The 27,496-nt window shown below is 42.4% G+C and overlaps 1 protein-coding gene and 1 long non-coding RNA gene across 3 annotated transcripts in view; both read left to right on the top strand.

Moving 5' to 3' along the window:
- The window catches only part of plxna1b (plexin A1b), a 185,604-nt gene that overhangs the window by 76,381 nt on the left and 81,727 nt on the right, over positions 1 to 27,496 (top strand). For both annotated transcript variants that reach the window (XM_079684908.1, XM_079684909.1), the window contains exons 4-6: positions 10,902 to 11,042; positions 23,859 to 23,959; positions 26,810 to 26,933. In XM_079684908.1, coding sequence (XP_079541034.1) covers positions 10,902 to 11,042; positions 23,859 to 23,959; positions 26,810 to 26,933 — 366 coding nt within the window. The remainder of the gene's footprint in view (positions 1 to 10,901; positions 11,043 to 23,858; positions 23,960 to 26,809; positions 26,934 to 27,496) is intronic.
- On the top strand, positions 1,645 to 2,295 carry LOC307041478. Its single transcript, XR_013808770.1, has 2 exons — positions 1,645 to 1,780; positions 1,912 to 2,295. It is a non-coding gene; the product is annotated as an uncharacterized lncRNA (long non-coding RNA).

The raw sequence follows: 27,496 nt of genomic DNA on the forward strand, positions 1-27,496 counted from the left end.
ACACTGGCACTGTGATATTCGGGTACAGCCCTATAAGTTACATAAACAATTTATAGGCCTAAGTTGCATAAATGCTTGAGCTACAGTATTGCAACTAAGCAGACAGTGCTGCTTCTCTCTCTCTCTCCACTTTAAAAATATATTTAAAACTCATGACAAACAAACAAAATTAACAAACTTGTCCTGAAATTAAGTTATTACATAAACGAAACGAAAAATATAGCCTACTTATGCAAACAACATTGAATCTGGACTTGAAATTATTCCGATTAGGCCAAGCCTACATTGCATATAAGCAGAAAGCGCTGCTTTTCGCACACGCACACACACACACACACACACACACACACACACACACACACACACACACACACACACACACACACACACACACACACACACACACACACACACACACACACACACACACCCCTTGCGTTTTGAAGATTGATACATCCGAAATGGATGAACAAACTTACGGGCGGCGAGTTGGCTCGCTGTGGGTGTGTCACTGACACACCCCCAGCTCGCCGCGGGGTCACGAGCGTGATGACGAATCATAATTTTTTAAGGAAATCGTTTTTATTATAATTACTGTGAAATCTACAGTGTTGGGCAAGTTACTTCCAAAATGTAATATATTACATATTACTCATTACTCTCTTTTGAAAGTAATAAGTTACATTACAATATTACTGTCTCTGAAATGTAATGAGTTACACTACTTTAGTTACTTTTTAGTTACTTTCACCAAAATAACCGCAAAAGAATAGCTAGGTATTTTAAATGCTAAAATGTAGTTTAGTGCAGCTCATTATGCATCCAGTGAAGGGCGATGTGGTAGCATAACAACTGTGTAGGCCCTTAAGGCTACTAACAAATTGTATTACAGGGCTTCGTTGAATACTCGATTCTGATTGTAAATTCTTAACATGTGACATGTTGTTAATACAGCAGTACAGACCGCTGTCAAGGACTATAATGAAGGTTAACATATTGTAAATCAAGGCAAATATTATTTAAACCATGCTCATGGTTTGAAATGGCAAACATTGAAAGGCAAAAGTATTATTAAAACCATGTAGCCTACTACATCATCACCTTGGTCCCATCATGGATGGGAAGAGAATATTTACTGTGCTTGAAAACTGGTATCACATCATTATGTGAGGTTGACTTTGTGACCTGGAGAACATTTCAGCTGCAACATCAGCTCGTTGATAATAAGCTTGGGATATGAGATATTTTTGTAGCCATTCGTGGTGAAGGCATCTGTGCTATTGTCATACTTGCCAACCTTTAGACCTCAGAAATCGGGAGCATTTCAAAATGCAAAATTGGAGGGGGGGGGGGCGGTGCTAGTGGATCGCCGGAGCTGTTAGATTAACATTAACATGCTTATTGTAGTTGTAAGTGCACTGCCTTGCGGCCTGTAGCACCATCCTTGATGGAGCATATGTGTGGGTTGGACCTGTATTTTACAGGAAAGGAGTGAGCAGAGAGTAGAGTAGTTGTTGATTCTTGTTCTGTTTTCTGTGAATATCTGCCTCACCCTCTCAGACTTTGAGTTGCGCGCGCTACTAAAGAGACGTGTTACCATGGAAACCAAACAATGGTGAAGCTGTATTAAAGTTGGAGTGGAAACAGTCGTGTTTAAATCAGATTTTGTCAGAAATCGGGAGAAATGCGGGAGAAATATGACCCCGGGAGGAAACCGGGAGAGGGCAATGAAATCGGGAGTCTCCCGCGAAAATCGGGAGGGTTGACAAGTATGGCTATTGTATGCATTATTTTTGACCCAACATTTCTACAGGCATGTCAGAATATGGTACTATTTTCACATGAATATTCTAGCCATTGTCTATTTGTATACCACAAGCTGCAAAATGACCGCCTTACCCCACTGTACAGGCGGGTAGTTGTTTAGATATACCTGGCACCTGCGGGCCGCAGAGGGGCGGCGTAGTTTCGGGCGACGAAGACTGCTGCTCCGGGGCTGGTGAGTCAGGCGGGAGTAAGCTAGTGTCCACAACGGAGGGTAACGTGATGTCCGCATCTGACCTGTTGCTACTGTCTGCAGTAGATGCAGTGTTGCTGGCGTTTAGTGATGGTTGCTTTAACCATTTTCGTATAAATGATTATCCACAGATCAGATGTGTGTCACTGCTGTGGAAGCACTTTGGAAATGATGCACGCGCAGCGGAGCAGGTCACGCGCACCTGACACAATTTGTTGTTTGTATTTTTCGCTACGTTCTCTTTTTTGAATGGTTGCATAACGTTCAACTTCCCCGAAGATCTCGACGCGAAGCCTGAAGGGTAAACACCAGGTTTACTAATCGACCCGCACAATTTGTCCGGTGTCGGAATGTCTCGCTATGTTAATACATTTCTTAAAAAACAAAACACCATTTAATTTCGGGTTAAAATGTGTTGTAACTGCGTTACTGAGCATTGTAACGGGTAATATATTACCCACATTTCATTAGTAATGCGTTACATTACTTCGTTACAGCAAAAAGTAATATATTACTGTAACTCCGTTACTTTTGTAACGCGTTACACCCAACACTGGAAATCTACTATGTTTTTGTCATTATTACAACAAATGCACAATTGCAACTGATAACACTGGCAATGATTTTATATTTATTAGACTATTACAAAAAAGATCATGCTCCAAATAAGTGGGGGTACGGCGTACCCCCGCGTCCAACGCCCACTACACCACTACACCACTGTATCAATATGAAATCTAATCTTTAAATGCATGCACGTTATGTCTTTAACTTAAATATCTTCTCAGCAGTCTTTGATGTAAATGTGTAATATCGTCTCGGTTGAGATATCCCATAAGGGATTTGTGTTGCGCCTCAATGTAAGAGGAGGTCTTTTCTCATTTGAATGGCGACACTAAAAAGGCATTCAATTGAAAAGCTCTATCTTCGAGTCTCATCTTATTGTATATGATAATGTTGTGGTGCAATTTCTTCCCCCGTTTGCAAGACAGCTGATAAAATCAGTCAGAGTAAAGCACCTCTCTCCATGCACTGCTTTCACACCCGCAGCCGTGTGTGTGTGTGTGTGTGTGTGTATGTGTGTCTCCATGTAGCTCCATGTAGATGATTGAGTTAGCGTGATTTAGCGATGGTCGGAAGATGAAATGCCGCCGCCGCTGCGCCTTGTCTAGCGACTCGCTACGCACACTTATCTGACGACTGCAAGCTAACGGCATTTAATTTGGAGGGAAATAGGAGGGAGGAAGGAAAAGTAGAGAGCAGGGAAAAAAGGTGAATACACAGGAGATGAATGAGGGAAAAGGAGAGAAATGCATCGCTGTGGAAGGCTGAGGAGCGAGACACTGGTAGAGATACAGGGATAGAGCAATGACAAGGTCTTTTAATTTCAGCGAGCATGAGGATTAAAAGGCCTCAACAGTGATGAATGGGTTTAATTTGCTATTAAACCAGCTCACTATCTTTCACCGTGTTTACAGTATATTGCATGCATGCACGCGCGCTTCAGGGGGGCTTTGTTCCTTTTCTTTCTTTTTAGACTTTTCCTTGCCTCCTTTTCCTACACAGTGTGTGTGTGTGTGTGTGTGTGTGTGTGTGTGTGTGTGTGTGTGTGTGTGTGTGTGTGTGTGTGTGTGTGTGTGTGTGTGTGTGTGTGTGTGTGTGTGTGTGTGTGTGTGTGTGTGTGTGTGTGTGTGTGTGTGTGTGTGTGTGTGTGTGTGTGTGTGTGTGTGACCTTTTCTAAGCTCTGCTGGTGAAAGGCCACAAGCTCACACATGAATTACCATGGAGTAGACATGTGGCTGAATACCAAAGCCAGTCAATAAGAGTAGGCAAAGGAAGCAACTTGATATGACAGAATACTCCGGAAAACACAGAAACATATTTAAAGTCATTGATGAGTGCTTGATGTCAGATTCAAGATCTTTGATTAAAGCTGTCAGGTGAAGCTTCAAAATGGGCTTCATTTAAAAAATATATATATTCTGTCACTTGTGTTGCAAGATGAATAAATTGCTCATGAAATTATTCCTGACAAGCAAAATCTCACCTCAAACTGATGTTTTTGGAAAATTAACGTTAGATTGACAGCAGTAGGAACACATCTTGTGTAGAAACATCAGAAAGATAAAAATAGATGACTTTTAGAGAATTGTCTTTTAATGGTGCAGTGATAATGATAGACGAGCGCTTGAAAACCCATCATTCTTTGTGCTTCCAACTAACCGTAGATTAGTTGTGCGACTCTTCATTCCCTTTCTTTCCTTCTTCAAGGTTATTTACTCTATGGTGTGTTTACATATCTACGTACTGTATATAAATAGACATTTAACAACTTAGTAATCATAAAGGAATTCTTCATCCACAGAATGATCATTTGTAGACTCGCCTCATGTTACCGTAAAGAGCAAAACTATATGAAAAACATCCTTTAACAAACTGTCACAAAACCTGTGTGGTATTAAACGTAATGTATCCAGTTGTATACCTACTACTTAGCCAACACATATTAAACACTTCTACATAAATATTGTCACAATGCGCGGGTGAGCTAGATGATTAAATTGATTTGTCTAAAATAATTTGCAGTGTTGATTGGACTAGACTTTTCTATTTTTTTTTTTTGTTCGACGTGGAGGCTTGCAAAAAACCCAATAATTCAATGTAACACGGGATATGTAAATGATATTCAAACGATAATTTTGTGTTTCTTAAAGGCCCATGTCATGCTTTTTCCGGTTATTACCCGTCCCCGTGTGTGTTACTGTATGTAGCTTTTTCTGCATGTAAACGGTCTGCAAAGTCACAAGCCCTCAAAGTACACCCTGTAGCGAGTAAAACTAACACAGAAAATGCGTGTCTATGCTGCCCCAGAACGCCTCGTTGGAGATTTTTCTTTTTCCATTTTTTTCTTCTGGGAACCAAGTGACGTAACGACAACCCAATGGACCAATTGGTCCAAATGGACAAACCCGTGGAGCTCCTCACACATCAGCATCCCTTGGCGTCACTATCAAATGCAACTATCAGCATAGAGATTTTCTCAGCCGCAGCTGCGTGGATCTCCACTCACTGTTCGCCACACATTCACGCGTGTGTGCTCAGGCTGAGTTTCGCCGTGTCTCGTAGACCCCACGCAGCAACCAGAAAACGGCACCAGTAATACAGCTCACACTGTCGGCTCCTCGAGTCTCAAAGGGCGGAGCAACGAGCCCCGCAACGTCCCGCCAACACGGCACCCAGTCAGACCCCACGCAGCATTCTCATCTGTTGGTCATTACTGGTGTCCTTTTCTGGTTGCTAACAAACGCCATTTTAACACATCAGAGCCACAGTGGGCTCATAGGGAGGGGGGGGAGCTCCAACAAGGCGTGTAGGACAGAGAATGAATACACATACTGCAGAGATATGTGTTGGTATGAGAAACCAATGTGATTTTGGAACATTGAACAATGTACATCTGTTCTAGTAGACCTCAACAATGGAATTATGATCATTAGAAATGGCCATGACATGGGAACTTTAGTATAGCAGGGATTCCTTCTATGAACGCCTTCAAACAAATGCAGTCAAATTTCACACCAATAAAGCTTTTTTCAACTTGAATAAACATTTTTGCAAAATTCATGATTGCATCTGCTCTCCTTCCCAGACCTTAAAATAACCCGCTCCAGACACACACTGTGTTTTGATAACAGTGACATTCCTGTGTGTGTGTGTGTGTGTGTGTGTGTGTGTGTGTGTGTGTGTGTGTTTGTGAGAACGCCTCCTCTATCATTGTCACCATAGCTCTTTGTCTGTCTTGGAGCTGTTGAAGGAAAGGCTGTCTGACCCACATATGGTACAGGTTTACTCTGAGCCATACTATGTGTTGGCTGTATACTGTGTATGCATGTGTCTGGGATTGTGGTGCTGGTGGTGAGAGAGTTGTCCTATAGAGATATCGGGGCAATCACTCACTCACATGTGATGCTCCATCTGCTCCTAGCTTCTCACACACACACACACACACACACACACACACACACACACACACACACACACACACACACACACACACACACACACACACACACACACACACACACGACCTTGGAGCTATAGGGGAAAAAGGTGTTTTTTTGCTCGATAAAACAACTTTTTCCATCAAATGTTTTCATGTATCCTCTTCTCACTAACAATAAATAGCAGCACCATCACATAATCAAGTGTAATGCTACTCACTATACTGTGCATGTGTGTGTTTGAGATTATATTCGGTGCTAGAGGCCCTCTTCTATAACATTTCTGTAAGGAACTGAAAATAACAAAAAACATTCAGTGATTTCCAAAAAGTATTTTCTCTAATGTTTTTAATGACAAAATCCAGAACAATTGATGGATTTGTTTTGTGCCTTGCTGCGCTCAAGTTATGCCACGCTCACCGTGCGATAGAAAGTGAGTGATTTCTGCCTTTTATCTGAACGCCCCGGCTGCAGATAGAAGACACAGCTTAAAGAGGGACACAGAGGATATGGGAGACGTTTACATGGAGCTGTCTTTAGGTAGTCTCCTCCGAGCCCAATATGATGTGTGTGACTGCTGTGGGAGTTGTGAATTTATTGCAGACACAAAATGTAGGATATCTCTAAGGTCAGGGTAAAGGCAAAATGCGAGTATTTCAGCTAAGATTATATTTTCTCTGATAACACTAGCTTTTGAGCTTTTTGATTACACAATCTTAATTAATGGATGGAGTTTTCCTTTTTTTCATGAAATCTAATTTCAAATTGTTTTCAGATCACTTCAAGAACTTCTTCCCTACATTGACTTTAACGCTGAGGGTCATTGAGTTCATTCTAGTACTTGGCAACAGCAGTTGAAACATCTCACCACATTTAGTAGCAACTTTTGATAACTTTCACATAATATTTAACAGCAGTATAAAAGGAAATATGTTAGAAATCACAGAAATGATCATGATTTATGAGGCTTGTTGGTGGATGAAAATATTGATATCCCCACATTTAAATGAACATGGAAATTGGTAACATTAACAACCGTAAGACCTAGCTTACTACAGCCATGTCATACATTACAATGCACAAGATCAACAACGGTACTTGAGTCCTTTAATACAGAATATTCTCATCTGTTGTTCACTCCTTTACCCACCTCATGGCTCCTTCCCACAGGCCAATGACTGTCGAGCCCGGACACTTTTCTCTCCTCTGTTCATGACCCTCTTGGTGCTTTTCTTCATTTCCTTTTGTTCTTGACAGGGCCACACTGAATTCCCTACTTCAATAGGGCCCCTTAAACACATACACACATACACACAGGGGCCCCCTTTCACTTCAAAGTCAGGAATGTGGGGCCTGTTACCATTATGCATGGATAGACCTAGTTATGTCAACGTTGCCCCTCTATAATGTTAGTGTATGTTATATGTGTTTGTGTGTGCGTTCCTCACATGCTATTAGTGAACCAAGTCGTATCTGCTTTCTAATGTCTAAAGTAATTACTGCAGCTTTATGATAGGCTGGTGCATGATGTCTTTCAGTCAGACCTGCAACACCTGGATACTTTCATTCTATTTCGTTCCATGGGTTTCTTCTTTTTCAGAGTCTTTGAAGTCCTACATTTCCCTCTTTGTCTTCCTTTTACTTATTTTAAATGTACTGCATATAGCAATATTTCTACACAGTAGGTTTCTTTCTTTGCTCTTCCATCTTTCTGAGCTCCTTCAAATCTTCATCATTCCCTTGCTCCCTTTACTTTCTTTTATTCTTGTTCCCGTTATCCCTTCTTCCCATAGTACATCCATGCAAGAAAATACACAAAATTGATGATCTTTCTCTCCCTCTAAGTCTCTCACTTTCATGTGCACAAGCTCCATCAGTTGTCACTAGCAGCCATCGTTCTCATTGACGTGCCACTGTCTTATCGGGAAACTCTCTCCCCCTCCCTATCGCCAGCTAGCTATCCCGTGTGTCTATCAGAGCTAACCAGGCCTGCCTGGCACAGATAAAACCTGGCATTAGGGGATTTGGGGTAGATTGGTGGGTTTAGGGGAGTGTTAATGCACAGGGAACAGATACAAACACAAGGATACTGTAGAAGAAGGAGAGCGATGAAAGGGAAGACAGGTTGGATGATGGTTTAAATGTGGTGATGGTGCATTTTTTTTTCTCATACAGGTATTATGCATGTTTCTGAATATCAAGAAGCATGTTGCCGACAGGGAAAATCATGGATTATATTTCAAATCCTGCAGATGTTGAGGGATGTTAAAAAAGGGCCACTTTATAGGAATGCGCTATAAGTTATTAAACAACTTCTTTCACTCATTTTCCCGCCTTAGATTGTGGTTGTTTTTTTTTAAAGATTTTAGAGCCACTTCTCTCCAGAGAAAATAGTTGAAGCAAATTAACAATCCAGGAAGGAAAGCAGTTTTAGGTCATTGAAGATCTTAGATTAGCATTTTTGAGTATTTAGTCAAGTTTGAAGTTTTATATCAGAGCCATTTTTAGAAATCTGTAATCATTCATATGCTTACACATGGACTCCTCTGCTTTGTCTTCGTCCTCTCCTCCCTTTCTCCATGCTTCTTTGCGTCCTTACTTAAGAAAGTGCCCCTAATGTGTTTAAAGTCTGTTAATGTTACATTATACATGTTGACAACAGTAGAGATGGGCTTTTTCCTTGAACACGGCGTCATTCGATGAATCCATCAATCAACCACTTAGTGGAAAGCTAAGCAATAAAGAGGAGACAGCAGCAGCAGCACAGCTCCAATCACCACTGACTATTGCATTGATTTCTTGAGACACGCAAACATACACATTCACATTGAGCTGTGCATATATATACACTTATGTAAACATAAACCTGTGACTGTATACATGTATTCATGTTACTACACTAGGTGCTTGTAGAAAGTGTAAACTGACAGTCATATGCACAGGCATGCTTTTATATACACAAACATGATTGTACACACATGTGCACTTCTAGTAGAAGCTCTTAACCCTCCTCAACGTACAGCTAGCCCTGTTAACCTGATTATTAGATTGTAGTGCGCAGTAGCCCAGTTTGATTGAATTAGACAAATGTTTCTCATCCACCCATCTGTTCAGTTTATATGTTCCATAGTCCTTTGTTCTGCCCCCTGGTTTCCATATTCTCTTGGCTGCAGTGCCTGTGGAATAAACTGATTTGAGACGTTGTATTACCTGTTATGTTCACACGTCACCTACTCTTACTCGCCCACTCTTCTGTTTTCTCACCTATCACACTTTCCCCTCTCATATTTGTAATCTTAAATGTGAGCAGTGCATATGATCTTCATACTCGGATAAAGGGAATGCGTTGTGAGAGAATAAAGAGAGTAACAAAGAGTGTTTGAGTCCCTAAATTCATAGTGGAATTAATGGACAAAGTGAGAAAAACTATAAAGAGACAGTCGTTTGTACATTTGAAATGTTAGGGCTGGAAGATGCACAGAGAGATAGCAGATGGATACAAACCAAAGATATGAAGTCTGACAGAAAGACAGACTTTTATTCTCTCTATTATTGTGTGAACAAAACCAGTCTAGAAGGGGACTGGTCCTTCGCCAATGACCTGGACTTGGGCTTCTGGTCTGGAGATAGATGTTGCTGCCAAATGGAATAGCTTTTTGTGTGTGCGAAAAATACTGAAATTGATAACGGGAAACCACTAAATTAAAAACGATTTTTATGCGTTTGTGTGTGTCAGTCGCATTTCATCCTGATTCGGGTTGTCTGTGTTTAAAAAGCTATGTTGCCACATGTGTTTGTGTTTCGAGCCATCCTTGAATGAAATGTATCCTTTATTTACGGGCCCATTATCTAGATAATAACATCCCCATTTTCTCTCATCTCCAGTGCTTCATCACAGCCTTATGAGCGTTCTCTGTCTCTCGCTCTCTCTCTCACACACACACATGCAGTGAAAGATAATGGGATAGTTGCCCCTGGTTTCTTTTGGTGAGATTGTAAATACATTTTTTCATCGCAAAGTGTGTGCACCTCCTTCTCTGTGTGAGCGCACGCATGTACATATCTATCAAAACACATTTTATCATATGCATATCAATCACTGTGTGTGTATGTGTTCCCATCTTATCATTTTTCATCTATCTAAGTGTGAACCTATTTGTCTGCGTTTATGTGTGTGTGTGTGTGTGTGTGGGTGTTCGGTATCATTTCGCAGCTAGTCATTGCCTGCTGTCCCTTCCCTTGTCACTGTGGGCTGATAGCAGTGCGAGTCGACAAAGCTCAGTAATGGAGAGCTGATACTTGCCCACCCCCCCGTCGCTCTGTGCTTTTCATTTGCTGCCGAGATGACTTTGGCTCTCAGCCATCCCCAGCCAGCCAATCTCCCATCTCATATCAGCACCATTACTTTCCATATCTGGGCAAATTATTCGCTAAAAGCTTACAAAGAAAATGTGAGGGTCCGCGTTTGTGTGTGTGCGTGTGTGTATGTGTGTTTGCTCAGGCTTACTTAATTGCACTGTGAGATAAATAGTTATATTTGTTAATGTCTACAGGTGTATTGTATGATTACATTTTCATTGAAATGCAAAGATAGTGGCTCACTCTTATTCTTTCTCGGCTTTAAGGATCACAATGTTTTTTCATTTACACCACTACCTTTAATTGTTTCAGTTTTTAAAATGTTTTCTTTTGAGTGTTTTTCTTCTACAGTTGAAATAACACCCAGTACATAGTGTTCCTATCCATGCAATTACCCCATGTCCATGTTCACAATACTGTTACCATATTCAGTACTTCCATTAACACAGCATTAAGTATTACTTGTATCTATTATTGAGTGTGAGATAAGTATTTTAACCGTTACCTCCTATGTTTCCTTTTAGATCTTGGTGAACTCTGTGAGTTCCAGCCGTCCAGCGGTGCTCTACGAGAAGGTGACTGTGAGCAAGGCAGGAAATCCCTTACTGAGAGACATGCTGTTCAGCCCGGACCAGCAGCACATCTACACGCTGACCGACAAACAGGTGAGCTCAGTGTTTGAGATGCACAATTTGAAGAATGCAAAAAACGCCACAATGCGTACATAGAATACAGCAATAGTTGCATGTTTGTACCCAATGACTGCATAACAAGTGGAACATGTGATTACATTTATGATTTTCTTACATGAGGGAGGCACACCTGGAGTGTGTGTGTGTTGTAATGGTGGGTGTATGTATGTAGCCATCATTAGCTTTCATATCCATTGTGCCTCAACACAGCACCAACCACAGGTGCAGGACTAACAAGGCCTAGTTATAACATAGGGCTCCATTTATATATAATATGTTGGTGGATACACACACACACACACACACACACACACACACACACACACACACACACACACACACACACACACACACACACACACACACACACACACACACACACACACACCACACACACCCCATCATGGTTCACTTATAATCAAGACATTACCCACACAGACATACAGACATACAGGGTGTGTTATAGGTCACATGTGGTGTGTGTGTGCCCGTGGTCATTACCAGCCACACTGCTGGTGAGAGTTGTGTCTACTTTGATGGGGAGTTGGTGACGGGGGAGGAAGGAGAGGCGGAGGAGAGCGCGTCACATCACTGTTGCTCCCGAGGCCCAGCTGCTCCCCTTGTTTTTCTGTCTCATTAGTGAACTGAGTGAAGGAAGCAGAGATGGAGGGAGGAGGGGAGAAAGGAACGTGGGTTTGTACATGATGCAAATATGTCCGCATTTAATAGATCTAGAATGAGCTTTGGGGGAAAGATGGTCGGATTAAAAAGGGTGAGGGATGTGTCTGAGGTCTGGTTTGTGGAAAGTGTTCCAGGCAAGGCGAGTCAATTGTGTAGCTGGCTTAACCAAAGCCTGGCCAGAAAATTAAATCTTCTTTCCCTTTTCCCTAATTTTTTTTACAAACGCCGCTGGTCCATGACTGGAGCTGCTGTAATTAAATTGCTAATCTGTAATATGTTAGTCATATTCGAAAATAAACTACTTCCCAAGAAAGGACAGGGTGATGTTTGAAATACCAATATGATACCGGAGTTTCGATAACAAAATTATAAAGAAATCGTATAAGTAAGTGCCAAGTGAATCCTGTCCTTATAAGTCATTAAACCTGTCAATGTGAAGAACAGCAGAGAATAAGTGCAGTTGTATCGATTGTGGTGTTTTGAAAGTGTGATTTACACATGCCACAAAAAAAACAGTTATTATTTTAATCCCAAATACTGAATTATAAAAATACAGAAGTGTATGTCTTATGCTCTATATTTGAACAGTTAATACAGCACTGCAAGACTGGATAAGGTTTTCATGAGTTTCAGTTCAGTCAATGTCATCCTCTTGAATTTTACATAATCAATAATACTTTATGGATGCATCTCCCTGTACATCCGTACGTGGCTTTAGTAATCATTTGTAAATAGCATTAGCTGTTACACTAAGGTTACTTGCCTTGTGTTGTCCATAAAATGCCACTTTATTTAAAATAAGTATAAAGTTCAATGAATTGTTAGTCAATTGAGTTCTGAAGACTGCTAATGTAGTGCTCACTATAGGTTTCAGACAGTGGAGTAGCCGATATGTGGAGATGAAAGTGGAGGCATTCAGTTTTTGTGTAAGAGTGTCCTTGTGAGTTTGCCGCCTGCTCCACTTTATCTTGGCAGCTAGAGCATTTAGGAGCAAAGGACACACACACACACACACACACGCACACGCACACGCACACGCACACGCACACGCACACGCACACGCGCACACAACCTCAACCGTTAACACTCAAGGATGTTCCGTCTCTATCAACCTCCCATAATGCCCTTTTCTTCAAACTTCCCCCCTTCACGTTCACACACACTCTCTCCCTCTTACACACATTCACCTTCATCTCGCTGTGTGTTTGATCCCCATTAATGGTTAGCAGGCTCGGGTTAAGCAGAGCGGGGCCTGCGGTTGCCAGACCTCCTAGCTAAACCCTCGTTCCAGCGCTAATGACTAGAGGGGGCAATTCCCTTCTCTCGTCCTCCGTCCTACCCTCATCTTTATTCCTCTGCCCTCCATCTATCCCGCCTGCCCCCCCCATCCCACTTTTATAAATCCATGCCTAGACTGCCACACACACACATACACACACATGCTCCCATGTTTCCATCTAAGCCCAAATTGAGTCTTCCCATCTCAACTGCCTTTTACTGATCCCATTCCCATGTTTTTAATGATCTCTCACTATTGCTGCTGTGTCCCTCTTTTCTCCCCCCTCTCTCTCACACACACAAACACACACTTGGTCTGTTTCTTAAAGCAGGCAGAGATGGAAAATGGTGTAATTGATGGCAGTAGGAGACTTGTTTTGAGCTGTATCAGGGTTCAACTGTAACACACACACACACACACACACACACACACACACACACACACACACACACACACACACACACACACACACACACACACACACACACACACACACACACACACACACGTAAGATACATGAGGAATGCAACCTTTTTCCAATTTTCTCATGAAATAGATACACACAGCACGACTTTCATCCCGCAATTGTGTGTGTGTGTGTGTGTGTGTGTGTGTGTGTGTGTGTGTGTGTGTGTGTGTGTGTGTGTGTGTGTGTGTGTGTGTGTGTGTGTGTGTGTGTGTGTGTGTGTGTGTGTGTGTGTGTGTGTGTGTGTGTGTGTGTGTGTGTGTGTGTGTGTGTGTGTGTGTGTGTGTGTGTGTGTGTGTGTGTGTGTGTGTGTGTGTGTGTGTGTGTGTGTGTGTGTGTGTGTGTGGGGGGGGGGGGGCTGTGGGGGGGGCTGGCTGGCTTCCTGCAGGGGTTCCTCAGACAAGCCAAGCACATTAAGGTGTCACTGGACATATCCACTGATGCGTAGCCCACGACAAGTCCTCCCTTCTGCCCCTTTCTCACCCACGCACACACACCGACTCACTCTTGCACACAAATGTAGGCCCGGGCAGTGAGTCAGAGTTAGGGGCGAGGCCCAGTGATTTATGACTCGCTCTGTTCCAGCAAAATTCATCACTGTCATTATTATCAATGGAGGTTATGACAGCAGGAGAGGACGGCCTGCTGTTTGTGTGTGTGTGTGTGTGTTTGAATGTGTGTGCATTTCATGAGACAGTATGTTATTGCAGGAAATTTGAATAATTTTTATTCTGTCTGTAGCTAATGTTATTCTGTTATTGTGTGCTTGTTTTTTTATCACGTTTGCACATCTGACTGTGTTGTAGTCCACACAAAAGTCTGCACCAGCTGACTGATTTTTTTTTTAACAAATTCATTAAGTTACCTCCATGCTTTATGCTGTACACACACACACACACACACACACACACACACACACACACACACACACACACACACACACACACACACACACACACACACACACACACACACACACACACACACACACACACACACACACACACACACATACACCATTCCTATCTCCTAACGGTCTCATTATCGCCATGAAGAAATACTATCGGTTTAGTAACTTAGGTGCCAATTATTGTCCAAAGTAATTTTCTTTTCACAATAAAGTAAGAAAAGCTTCACTTAGAACATTGTCACCCTCTGTCAACACTGACTTTTTGGAGCATTTCGTGTTTGTGCAAAAACTGCCACAGTAGGAAATCATCACAAGGTGTCTTGGCTCATTCGAGACTTCCCATCATCAAATAATTTCTTCTTTTTGTTTCATAGCCAAAAAGATAGAAAGTTCTGACAGAATTTGATGCCACAGCTGCCATTCTTGCTCACTTTGTACCCGTCTTGCAGTGTCATACACACACGGACACGCACATCCTTGTGTCTTTGATGGCAGCCATGCATATGATAGCGGTATGGAGTGTGGTGCTGGCTAATTGCTGAACACATGAATATTCATCTCCTCTGGTGTGGGAAAGGGGGACTTCTCAGAAACACACGAGCAGGACTTTGGAGGGCTTGATAAAGAGGAGAGAAATGATGTATTATGTGTATGGATGAGGCAAACTTTGTTGTTGTTAGTGGGCGAGTGTGTGCACGTGTGAGCATATAAAAGCATGTATGCCACTTTTGCATTTAATTTAGGTGATGTTTCATGTGTTCAAATCAACCACATCTGCCTGTCTTGAACTCAAACTCAGTACCCACACATTTATTTGTGTTTGAGTGTGTATGTGTGGGCTAACATCATTGTCTGACTTTCCATTCATCATCTGAAAGAGATTTCCCCGTCCACATTTCACGGAGACTCTCATCCCTCCAAGGAATCTTTATTCATGCTCACAAATAGTTATTGAGTTCTGTGAGTCCCTACAATAGCAAACAATACTCTGCATTGTTTTGTTGGCTCTCTCAACAAGGACTCATCAAGTAATATCTTACCCATAGGGTTTTGTCAAACATCAATCGTGTGTGTGTGTTTACATAACTGGTTCACTGCCAATCTCGTTAGCAAACACATTAGCACAGACTGACATCAACACACATAACAAGCAGCTGGTTGTATCAATCAAGACTGACATTTTAGTGAGCTGGATACAGCTAATCAGTCAGTTCTAAGCAGCTCAAAGATTAATTTTCCATAATTTATCAAACTCCGGCCTGCTGAAGTTAACAAGTGTATAATGCAGCGTTTGAACATCATCAGCCATTGTTGGCTGACACTTTGTTTCATCATTTAGATTGTACGTGTAGCTGTGAGGGAATGTGATTTGCATTAAATGCCTGAAGAAAAGGAACTTTTTCACCAAGTTTCATACATTTTGTTTTAAATATATATTTTTCATTCTTGTTTAGCTACTGATCCCACTAAGCGTCCAACCTGCTCATTAAAATGTATAAGCATGACTCTAGTTCATCTTTTCCACACACAGGCTTGACAGTGTAAATCTTGAATGAGCTCTTGCGTGTCCTGCACACACTCTCTCACACACACACACACACACACACACACACACACACACACACACACACACACACACACACACACACACACACACACACACACACACACACACACATACTGTGAGCAAGGAGGTGGTCATTGTTATGTAAATGTTAATAGACCTGGTGCAGCGAGGCGAAGACGGGAGTACAGTGATGAGAAGGGAGAAGTAGTGGTGGGGGTGGCGGTGTAGCCATGTAGGTATATGGCACTCAATTACAAGAGTTCACACCATTAAAGCACCTTCCTCAGCACAGGACTGACATACTGTCCTAACATACTCAAACACAACACTGTTAGTGCTCACTCAAATGTATGTAGATTCCTACATTTATAAACCTTTTGTCCTTTCTTGGTAAAAGCAATATGCTTCTACAGAACATTTACGCCTCGTCCACACAGCAGCTTTGAAAAAATCTTGAAAATCTTGGAGGTGGGTATGTCTGAAAGCTTGGGGATTTTTTGCGACCAACAACCAATCACATGAATCTCCCGCCCCGACATACAAAGCAACAGCAAATGTTAAAACGAAGTAACTGGATATAAACTCCCCAAACAGGCGAAAACCTACCAGTTTCACCCACTGTCTCTGCCACCTCCCTCCATGCCTGGTTCCTCCGGTTTGTATCCCGGTAAATAGTTCTGGTCGTAAAGAACCGGGTAATTTGCTACCGTAATTTCTCGTTTGGAATATGAGGAAATGAACTGCCAGCTTGCACGCGGTTTGATTGGCTAGCGCTTGTACTGTCAGATTTGCATAAACGGGATTTGATTGGCTGACGCTTTCAGCTCAGCTTCAAAAGTTGAACATTGCTCAACTTTTGAATCCTGAAAATCCTGGAAATCTTCACTTTGCTTCCCCACAATGCAGTTCGGCGAAAAGCGAGGCAAAGTGACGTCACCCCCATTCAAAGTCAATGGGCAGAGAAGCGTTGGAAGCGTTGGAAGACTTTTTTTAAGCTGCTGTGTGGACGTACCGTCACTTCAGGTATAAATAAGTCAAACTGGTAAGAGAGATTTAAAAAAGAGGAAGAATGAAAGCGTAGAGAAAAGTGAGGCTAATTCCAAAACAGTGGCAGATCATATTCCATCATTTCTAGAGCGTGATAGTGTCCATTTCTTTTAATTTCTCAAGCTTCCCTTCCTTCTCTCTCTCTATTTCACTTAATTGTGTTCCCCGCCTTTTCTCTCACTTCCCTCTTTCCGTTGTATCATTCTCACTTGTGGTTGATTGAATGTGTGCGTGTCCCATCAGAAAAGTGTGCTCAGACACTTGTCTTTGGCGTGATGCTATCAGTTCTAATGGAAGTCTAGCTGTCACTAGATAGCTCTGTCTTTCTCTCATCTCTCTCTGTTTTACTCCCACGTCTTTTCCCAAAGGATGCTGTGATAGAGCGGACTGATAGGGTTAGAAAAGAGGGTGAGATGGATAGGGAGGTTAATGGTTTCTCTCTCCCTCCATCTACCCCTCCTCCCCTTTCTTCTCAATCACAATCAATCGGCAGTACAATCGGTTGCTTGACACTGATTTGGGCACAAGCATGGGCTCTGACTGATTGTCATTGGATTAGGCCAATCAGAAGCCAGTATGACCTGCAGAGCATCTTTGAGGGGCACATTACTGTATTCAGTCTTGTGCCTTAACCACCAGTTGGTTTAACAGTGTTGCTCATGCCTGACAGCACTAGGAATAGTTTGGGATTTTCGTGAAATTATTTCTTAAATGCACAGCAGGCCTCACCAGACCCAGTTAGGAAGTATGAGGATTTGCAATTTACTTGTTGCAATATTTAAAAACCTCTTTTTAAGCTCCCTCAAAGTGATTTCAAAGGAAAACATGCATACGGTATTAGCATATTATTCTTTCCACATCACCATACACCTACCAGGCATGACTTCCGCACAGTGACTAAAGAATAAAGAAAAGCAGCATTGTCCCCTGTGTTTCCCTCTTTCTCTCCTCTTCTTCTCTGTGTCTGTGTATATGGTGGTGGGTCACCTGGAAGTGCTAATGGAAATGCCAGCTGTGTGGCTCCTCACTCCTTACCAAGTCCATTTACTAAAGTGACAGAGTCATTTACCAGGCCGCCGGCCTCTCCCATCCTCACTTAATTAGAAGACCCCTAGGCCTGTCTACCTTAGCTGGTCACATTTACCTCTTTCTCTCCCTCTCTCTCTACAGTCTCATTGTTCCTATTCTTTGTTTTCTGCGGTTCTTCAATCTCTGCCTCGTGCTTTGTCTCTGTCGAAGTTTTCTTCTACTGCTCTTTCTCATTCTGCTTTTTCAGTCTCTCTCTCAAGGGACACAGTATTATGGACAAATGGCCACACAAAGAGTGAGAGAGTGTATTGACCAATAGCTGAGATTAGCTCTCTGAAAGAGTTAATGGATATGTCTATCTGATGAGTGATGAGGTTTTGTATTTTTACTCTTTAAAGTTTTGTTTGTCTTTTTTATCCACAGTTTTTTTAATCTTTATTCTGTTTGTGTGGTCAGTCCCAACTTTTGCAGTAATTTTGGATATCCTGTTATTTATCTTCAAAAAAATAAACCAATTATTTGGTCTTGTGAAGTTAATTTTCCAGGTTGGTTTTGCTTCAGCTTTTGGAGACATTTAATGTCCATAGATTTTGCTCAGATGTTGGAAGAATGCTTTTGTAAAGTTTCGCTACAGTTTGTATCAAGGTGCCACTATATTATTTTTAAGGAGCGTAGAAATGACACACTGAGAAGGCACTCCAGATGCAATGCAGGCTTGTGGTGTATACATTGTGTGTCTCTGTGCACCTCATAGAAGTCAGGAATTTTTGTTGTCAACTTTATTGGCCTTGAACTCACGGTATGTGCACACGCAAAGGACAAATAACTAAGCTGTTTGATCAGCCTCTTGCTGTGTTTATGGGGATGGAGTATAGCAGAAGAGATCAAAACAGTATTTCAGAAGAGGGAAAACAATGGAGCAGATGAATAATTACACCCAGTGCAGGAGAAAGAGGATACAAAAGATAAATAAAATATGAAATTGAAAAAAAAGGTGATTGGGACGGAGAAATGGCTGACAAAACACAATATGAGAGAGATAAAGATAGCATGGGAGGCAGCAAGGGCAGTAGGCGCAAATAACACTGCAGCGAGTGAGAAAACAAGAGATTACAGCTATCACAGTGGGCACCGTTTTCCTTCTACTGTGACACATAAAGACCTAATTCACTAAAGCAGTTCTGCAGCAAACAATTTGAGTTGACCACAATGGCCATATCTGTCAATAACATTTCTGCAGTGTAACAGCGATTTACTATAAGGGCACCGTTCAGCACATTTAATGTGACAGCAGATTATTTTCCGATGGAACAACATGATATGATTGCTGCTCCTCACTTTTCTTTTCTCTTACGACACAACCTTTACCCATCCTCCCTCCCTTTGCCGGTCCTTCGGCACCTCGCCTTTCTTTTCGTTGCCCGGCTTCCAGAGTCTTGTTTGCCTTGCTGCTTAACTCCAATCAGTCAACACATTGAGCTCCTAGCCAGTCATTGATCTCCTAAGCCCCTTACAATCCAGTCAATGCACACATGGTAACCCAGGCTTTGATACAACCCCCCCTGAGCATGTATTCCAGCTCTGGAAGGACTAGGTCTTTTACACAGACATCATGGTGAGAGACATGTTTTCGCACTATGCCTAAAGGGATAGCCGGACCACGACTAGGGGTGGGTCTGACTCCCATTTCTAGTGATCGAATTGTAGGCCTGGCACACCGATGCCAAAGCAGCAGGTGGTAACATGAATTAAAGTCTCAGGACAGTATTGACCGCCAAAACACAGTCCAGTTGTATGTTGTGTTACATATAGATTTCTTTTCATCCACAAAGCTGTTCTCTGCCAGCGCAGATTAAAGCATTTGAAGCTGGGAGATGATTTGATGGTAGTTGAGATTGGTTAATGTTAGTTTGCAGAGACAAAGCGATGGTGGGACCATGACAGGGGATAACCTCCTCCTCTCGCTGTCTGCCCTTTCGGTCACTGAGTGGTTAAGTGACATTTTAGTTTTAATTAGACTCTTTCCTTCAATTTCTCAACCACAGCTAGTTATAATTACAGAGTTAGGTTCTGATGAAAGCAGAGGAGTCATAAAAGAGCCACACGTTTATGTGATTTCTCCAAATCACCCTCTGGAATCTGAACATGTGACGTTTCCCCCTCCAATACTGAGCTGTTGGATAAGTACTATATGACGTTATGTTTGAAAGGCAGGAGGTTCAATGGTAGTTGTTCAATGAGGCACATGCTTTGCTTATTTATGATGCGTAGTCTTGTGCAGAAATCTAAAAATAACTGAAAATAAACAGACTTCTTCTTCTCGGCTCCCAGACAGTGCAACACAAAGAAGAGGTTCTGGTTGACATCTCCACTACGCCCCCCTCCTCTTTTACTCTATGTTGAAAAACGAAGCCGCAACAAGGCTGTTCCTTTTATGTCTATAGATTTATCAGCCAATGAAAAGCCGTCCTGAAAGCTTTACAAGTCCATTGGGTTTTTGGGGGTGACCGTCGCAAAGCCTGTTAGCTGGGCGTTTAAAAGCAGGTGATAGCGCCCTGTAAAAAGAGATTGGAGAGGAAAGGTGGAAAGTTTATTGCAGAAAGGAGATGTCATGGCATTGAGGGTATGGTCAGGGTACAGGGCTGACAAAACGGGGAGAGAGCGAGGAAGGAGAATTGAGTTACAGCGCTGGATGCTATTGTAAATAAGGAGATGGCAAGAGAGGGGAGATGGCGGCCTTGGTTTATAAGGTCATTTAAAGGAGTAATGTGGCACACTGTGGGGAATTGGCTTTCATTAAAAGAGCCATCGAGGGAGACGGAGAGGGGAAACCGGCAAGGGAGGGTGTGTGTGTCTGTGGGTAAGCACTGTTCCCCATACAAACGCAGACACACATTTTTTTGGATCTACATGCGGTTTATACAAGTACATTCCCGGTACCAATAAAGCATTTAATATCCCCACTGGGAAAAACAACCATCATAGCCAACCACCACATCAACAGCTGTATGCCACTCCCACTGACTAAAGCCCATAGTGGCTTCACTACTACCAGAACAGAAACAATGGTGAACAATAGACCATATCTATCATTACAGGGGGCAGTGATAAGGGTTATGCTAGCTCACCAAGTACCCTTAGTGTTTGCATGATTTATGTGGACCATTGTCCTGAATCAGAGTCATGATGAGTTATGAAGAGAAGAGGGGGAATTGGTTTGCCTCTGTGATAACATAAGGAATCCTTGCTCCTTCTTTCCACTTTCCTCTTTTTTTTTTTGTTAAATCATAAACTCTTTGAAGGACACCCTGTGATGATTTATTCTCCGAGGTGTCCAATCACATATCGTCAACTATAGCCCACTTCCCCTCATCCACCCATCCATTATCTGCTCATTCATTCACACCCATTTTTCGCCTCTGTCATTCTTTTATTATCCAAGACACACCAATCCCTTGTTCCATTCTTCTTTCAGCTCTCCTATCACATGAAAACTATACTCACACTCGTTATGACAATGACACATAGGAGCCGTCTGCCACCATATCCCATCTACTCAGCACAATGTCCTCGCCCATTCGCCCCGTGTGTGTCTTCATTACACCTCTCTTTCCCTCTTCTCATCCATCCGGTCAGCTCTTCCAGTAGATGACCACTTCCCTCTCTTCCCTCTGGTCCCTACCATTGCTCATTTGCATCATTTCATCTGTCTTTTTGTCTCTGGGCCGCAAGCCAACTAGAAAGCTACTGCACCGAGGTCTGTAGAGTGACTGAATGGGATGCTTAGAGAAGGATGAATCTTTGAAAATTGTGAGGCGGGTAAAGAAGCATAAGGAGCATAGGAGTAATCGAAATAACCAACTGTATAGTGGGGGAAACAGGGGAAATGGAAACACGAAAGAAAAGGGGGCTTATTGGCACACAGTGTCAAGTGTTTTTGTCTGTCTGCCCTCTGCTAGAGCAGTATTGTTCCATCAAAAAGCCCACAGCCAGTATGATACAAAACATTTCAGAGAATAAATGAGGTCCACTATGTCATATCTGTCTCATATCTGTGTTGTACTTAAAGCTCACGGAGGAATCCCGGCCCCAGTTTAATATTTCAGAGCTGCGTTCCTTTGTCTGCCTGGTTTCCATGCTGCAGTTAACCAGCTTTATCTCTTACCTAAGGCCTCTGCTCTCTTCTGCTGTACATTTGTCCCCCCTCTCTTATACATCCATACATCTCTCTGTCTCTAAACCTCTCATCCCAACCTCATCAGAAAGTCAACCCCCACTGGGCCAGTCACTACTTAAGTCCCCACATACCACTTGGATGGGGCTCTCATGTTAAAATCTGTGTGTGTGTCCACGCTATAATAGCGTTACCCAAGGGTAGGGTTGTTAAATGCTGTTACTTACTGACCAGCCGGCCTACTCTCAGCTGCATGATTTAAAACAAGCCTGCTGTTGCAATTTGATACACACACACACACACACACACACACACACACACACACACACACACACACACACACACACACACACACACACACACACACACACACACACACACACACACACACACACACACACACACACACACACACACACACACACACACACACACACACACACACACACACACACACACACACACACACACACACACACATCATGAAACAGAGATCAAGCGACTCATCGACTTGGGGCCCGTCAGTAAAGAAAAGTTGAGTGCGGCGCTGACACTCAGCACATGTGCACACACATACGTGCTAAAACAAGCTCCTTATCTAACGCGCACAAGCATTCTGCGCATATGCTAGCAATCTCTGTTGCACACTTAAGACACTGTCAAGTCTCTCACACACACACACACACACACACACACACACACACACACACACACACACACACACACACACACACACACACACACACACACACACACACACACACACACACACACACACACACACGCACACAGACTTTGAGACCCATTGGTGCCATGTTGTGAGCCGTCTGTCATCACCTTTGAGCAGGAGTCGAGGGTAACTTAAACACTTGATCTTGTTTCTTAGGCAACATCTGCAGCCTATCACCAAGCTCGAACATTCAGTATAGCTGTCCATGACGCACACACACACACACACACACACACACACACACACACACACATACACACACACACACACGCACACACGCACACACACACGCACACGCACACATACAGAAACAGAGCTACACGAACGCATACTGCATGTCTGTCCGTTTGCTCCTCTGCCTCCCATTGGTTTTTGAGGTCACCTGTCAATCACAGCACAGTTGCCACTGCCACCTGTCAGGTGTACCAGCATGCATAGCAAGAACTCCTCTGTACACGCTTCACTGGAGGCTGTCACACACCGCTGGACTGGAATCTCTCACCAGAACACACACATACACAAACTGACACACACACACACACACACACACACACACACACACACACACACACACACACACACACACACACACACACACACACTTACACACTTACACACTTACACACTTACACTCGCACACCCTTTCCACAGATTAGCTCTCTTTCAATCTTAGGAATGTACACACTGACACTAACACACTCTGTTTGCTGAATTGTATCAGTCTGATAAACTGTCAAATGCTCATCTCCATCCAGCCGTGTATACGGTACTGTTCATTGTACGAGTTTGATTACATCAAGGATACTAATTATTTCTTCATCACCTCCGTCTTTCTCTCTCTCTCCCCCTTTCTATCTCTCTCTCTCTCTCTCTCCCCCTTTCTATCTCTCTCTCCCTCTCCCTAGGTGGTTAGAGTCCCAGTGGAAAGCTGCGAGCAGTACACCACTTGTGGGGAGTGTTTGGGCTCCAGAGACCCTCACTGTGGATGGTGTGTCCTCCACAATGTGTAAGTACCCGACACACTTCATGCACACATTAACACTCTTCACCTTGGAACCCCTGCATGACATTGTGTTAGATCATTGCTTTTAGTTGTGTGTCAGTTGATCGTGCTGGAGAGGGTGCACCCACCTGAAAGCTGACACATAAGATCATGAGCGTTTTGTCACCACATTTACTCCAATACCTGTTGTTTGAAGAGAAAATCCACCCTAAAATTAAATCTAGGATCTGTTTTTCACGTTTTTTTTTCAAGTAACTATTTACTGAAGAAAACTATTAAAGTTTGTACTGATGTTGTTTTTAACTGTAGGACAGAAATAAGCATTACAAAAAGACACAGGATACTTTCTTGGTCAGACCTCGGAGCTTTCATTAAAATGTTTTTCAGTTGTGATATTAGTTGTGCATTTTGACATCTTGCTAAGACATACAGTATATGTCACTTGCTGAATGTTATACTGTAGATACCATCATATTCAGAATTTCCAATTTAGGTCAATTACTTTGACTGAGAGATTAAAACTTCAACATTGAATGAGTTGTAATACAATGTGATTGTTGATGTAATGTTAAATCAACAGCATTTAAAGAGCTGACCCTTTCTCTTTACCTCAAAGTGTTGATAATATTCACAAAACAAGTTAATCTTTCTTCATGTAAATGGTTGTCCAAATGCTCAGTAAAACCTGGACAGACTGTATAGAGAACCTGAACACTGCACACACATGCAGTAGACAGCCAGTTGGTGCTTTGAATGTGGCCTGTGTTGACCTTGAACTATTTTTAACACCCTGTAATAACTAAAGTAAAATGCCTCTAACACCTTTTTAATTAGTCACATATGATATTAATGATTAATTGAAGAAAACTCACACAGCTTGAAAGCGGCTCGGGTGGACTTATCCTGCTGAAGTGTGTCAACTAAACAAAGCTAAACCCTTTTTAATAGCATATACATGACAACACGGCTTGGCAGGCTGCATCACTAACACATCTTAGTGGTATTTAGCTTGCTTTTATGTTTGTTTTTAGTGAACATAATACTTAAGTGGGAACTTTTTGGCAACAAGTTTAGGATGCTGACTAGGTCTTATGTTTGTTTTACTGTTTCAGATAACATTTTGTAACCCTGAGAGTGATGGTTTGTAGTTATGTTTAGAAAACAAATCTAATCGCTAACAAGTGTAGTGATATATAGTAACACTGGCTCTGTATGTAATCTCTCCCTTTGACTTGAGGGTGTGTTTATATGCACACAGGAGAGCGTGAGAGCAGAGACCTCTTATTGAATGGTGACAGGATGGTAAACCGAAGTTGGAACACCTCAAGCATTGGGCGTAATGCCATCTCTGTGCCTTAATTAAACTTCTGAAACATATCCACAACCTGCCTTTCCTCAAGGCACACACACACTCACACACACCACCTGTGTTTCTCAATTTTAGAACACACACAGACACACACAGACACACACAAACGTCCTTAAAATGACATGCACATTTATGATGGACATGATGCGGAGATATTCTTCTGTTGAGCACATCTTAACCTGCTGTCTTGAATACAGCTTACTCTGGTTTTTCTGATATTGTTGCCAAATGTGTCCGATATCTCTAGGGACAAATTGGTATTTATTAGCCAAAGTATTTATCAGCCTCGTTTTAGCCCTCTGGTCCTCTTAGCCATATCTTATTAAGAGCAACGTAGTTTCAATCAATGCTGGAATTGAAAGGGGAATACACACGCACGCGCACACACACACACACACACACACACACACACACACACACACACACACACACACACACACACACACACACACACACACACACACACACACACACACACACACACACACACACACACACACACACACACACACACACACACACACACACACACACACATTTGTCTTAGAACACGCAGGTGTTCTAAGACAAATGAGCACACTTTATTCAAAACATATTCACACAGTCACACACTAGAGGAGCAGTAAAAGGAAAACAGGTCTATAATGAGAGAATGTGTACATTCCTTTATGCATTACAACTCATGCCTGTACAGTGTGTGTAGGTGTGTTTGTGTGTGAGTTAGAGACTCCCGGGGGAGCGCTTGGTGACAGCTTTTTCTTGCTGAGCTTGAGCGAAGGCTAACTAAACGAGGGGATGAGGGGCTGCTGTTCAGAAGAGGCAGTTAGCATTTTTTTACACCCGTCTCCCTCTTATTGTTGAGGCCTCGCAGAACGCAGCATCAGCACTTTTTCTCTCACCAAAGGGACCAGTTGTTGTTAGTGCGAAGGTGAAATGATAGCTAATGCATTATGAATAGCTAATAGTAACACCGCTGCCATATGGGGCTGTATTGCGATTTTTTAGCACGATCGCTTGGCTCGTAACAAACTGGGGAAATTGCTGACCCCGTTAATATGTGGCTGGTAGGACTTGTATCATTTTTACGGTTTAGGGAAACTTTAATGATTGCCTGTATATCTCCCTAGAAGTTTGATTGGGTGGGGCTGTAAACTGAAGAGATGAGGGGGCTGGAGGTTCATTTAGCTTAGCAGTCTTGCACAAATGTCAGAGCCAATAAGGTAATGATGTAAAGGCCCACAGTAATGGCTGGGGGAAGCTATTAGCCTATTTGTCTTCCGTTATTGCTCCCATTTCTGTGTGACGTGATGGCTGTGCATGTTTGTCATCTTAATATGATAACAGTTGCTCACATTCTCCCTCTCTCCTCTCCTCCCCTCTTGTCTCACTCTTCTGCCTGTCGACCTCTCTTTTTATCCATCTCATAATTTGTGTCCTGTCACCTTTCCTTTCTCTCTTTTCTCTCTTTATCTTCCGCTCCTTAGATGTTCACGCAAGGACCGGTGTGAGCGAGCCGGAGAGCCCCAGAGGTTTGCTTCAGACCAGAGGCAGTGTGTGGAGCTTACCGTTCAGCCAAAAAACATCTCTGTCACCATGTCTGAAGTCCAGGTATGTCTCAACTGTTTGTGAACATTACAGTGGAATAAACCCTTTTTAATGAGGTCATGAAAACCCCGTGAGTTAGGATTAGTGTGCAAAATGTGGCTTTGGGCTATTCTATGAAGTTTTCTCACAAAAAATGTCTTGCTTTGACACATTTTCATCTGCTTGAATATCTAACTGTAAGAGAAAAATCAGCCAAATGTTAATGATTTACAGAAAATGATTTTAACATTTACAGAAGAATACAATTTTAGCCGGAGGCTGTTATTTGTAGATAATGAAATAATAATTTAACCATGAACATTGTGTCTCAACGTTTTTTGCACGATGTCTACAGCAAAAACAGTGATCCAAAATAATGTTAATTTGGAAAAACTATACTAGTTAAAACAAACTATATATATGAGAGTATCATTGTCTTTACGCAAGTGTAACAATGAAAAGTCATTCAAAAGTCACAACATCTTACACCAAGGATGCATCTGTAACTTTTTGTGGATTCTTTGTCTTGTCATCAAATTCGTGTGTGCATTTATTCATGTGAGTAAGAGCTCTCATTCTGTCAGCGG

Source organism: Notothenia rossii, assembly GCF_949606895.1.
Source record: "Notothenia rossii genome assembly, chromosome: 5".
Lineage (NCBI taxonomy): Eukaryota > Metazoa > Chordata > Actinopteri > Perciformes > Nototheniidae > Notothenia > Notothenia rossii.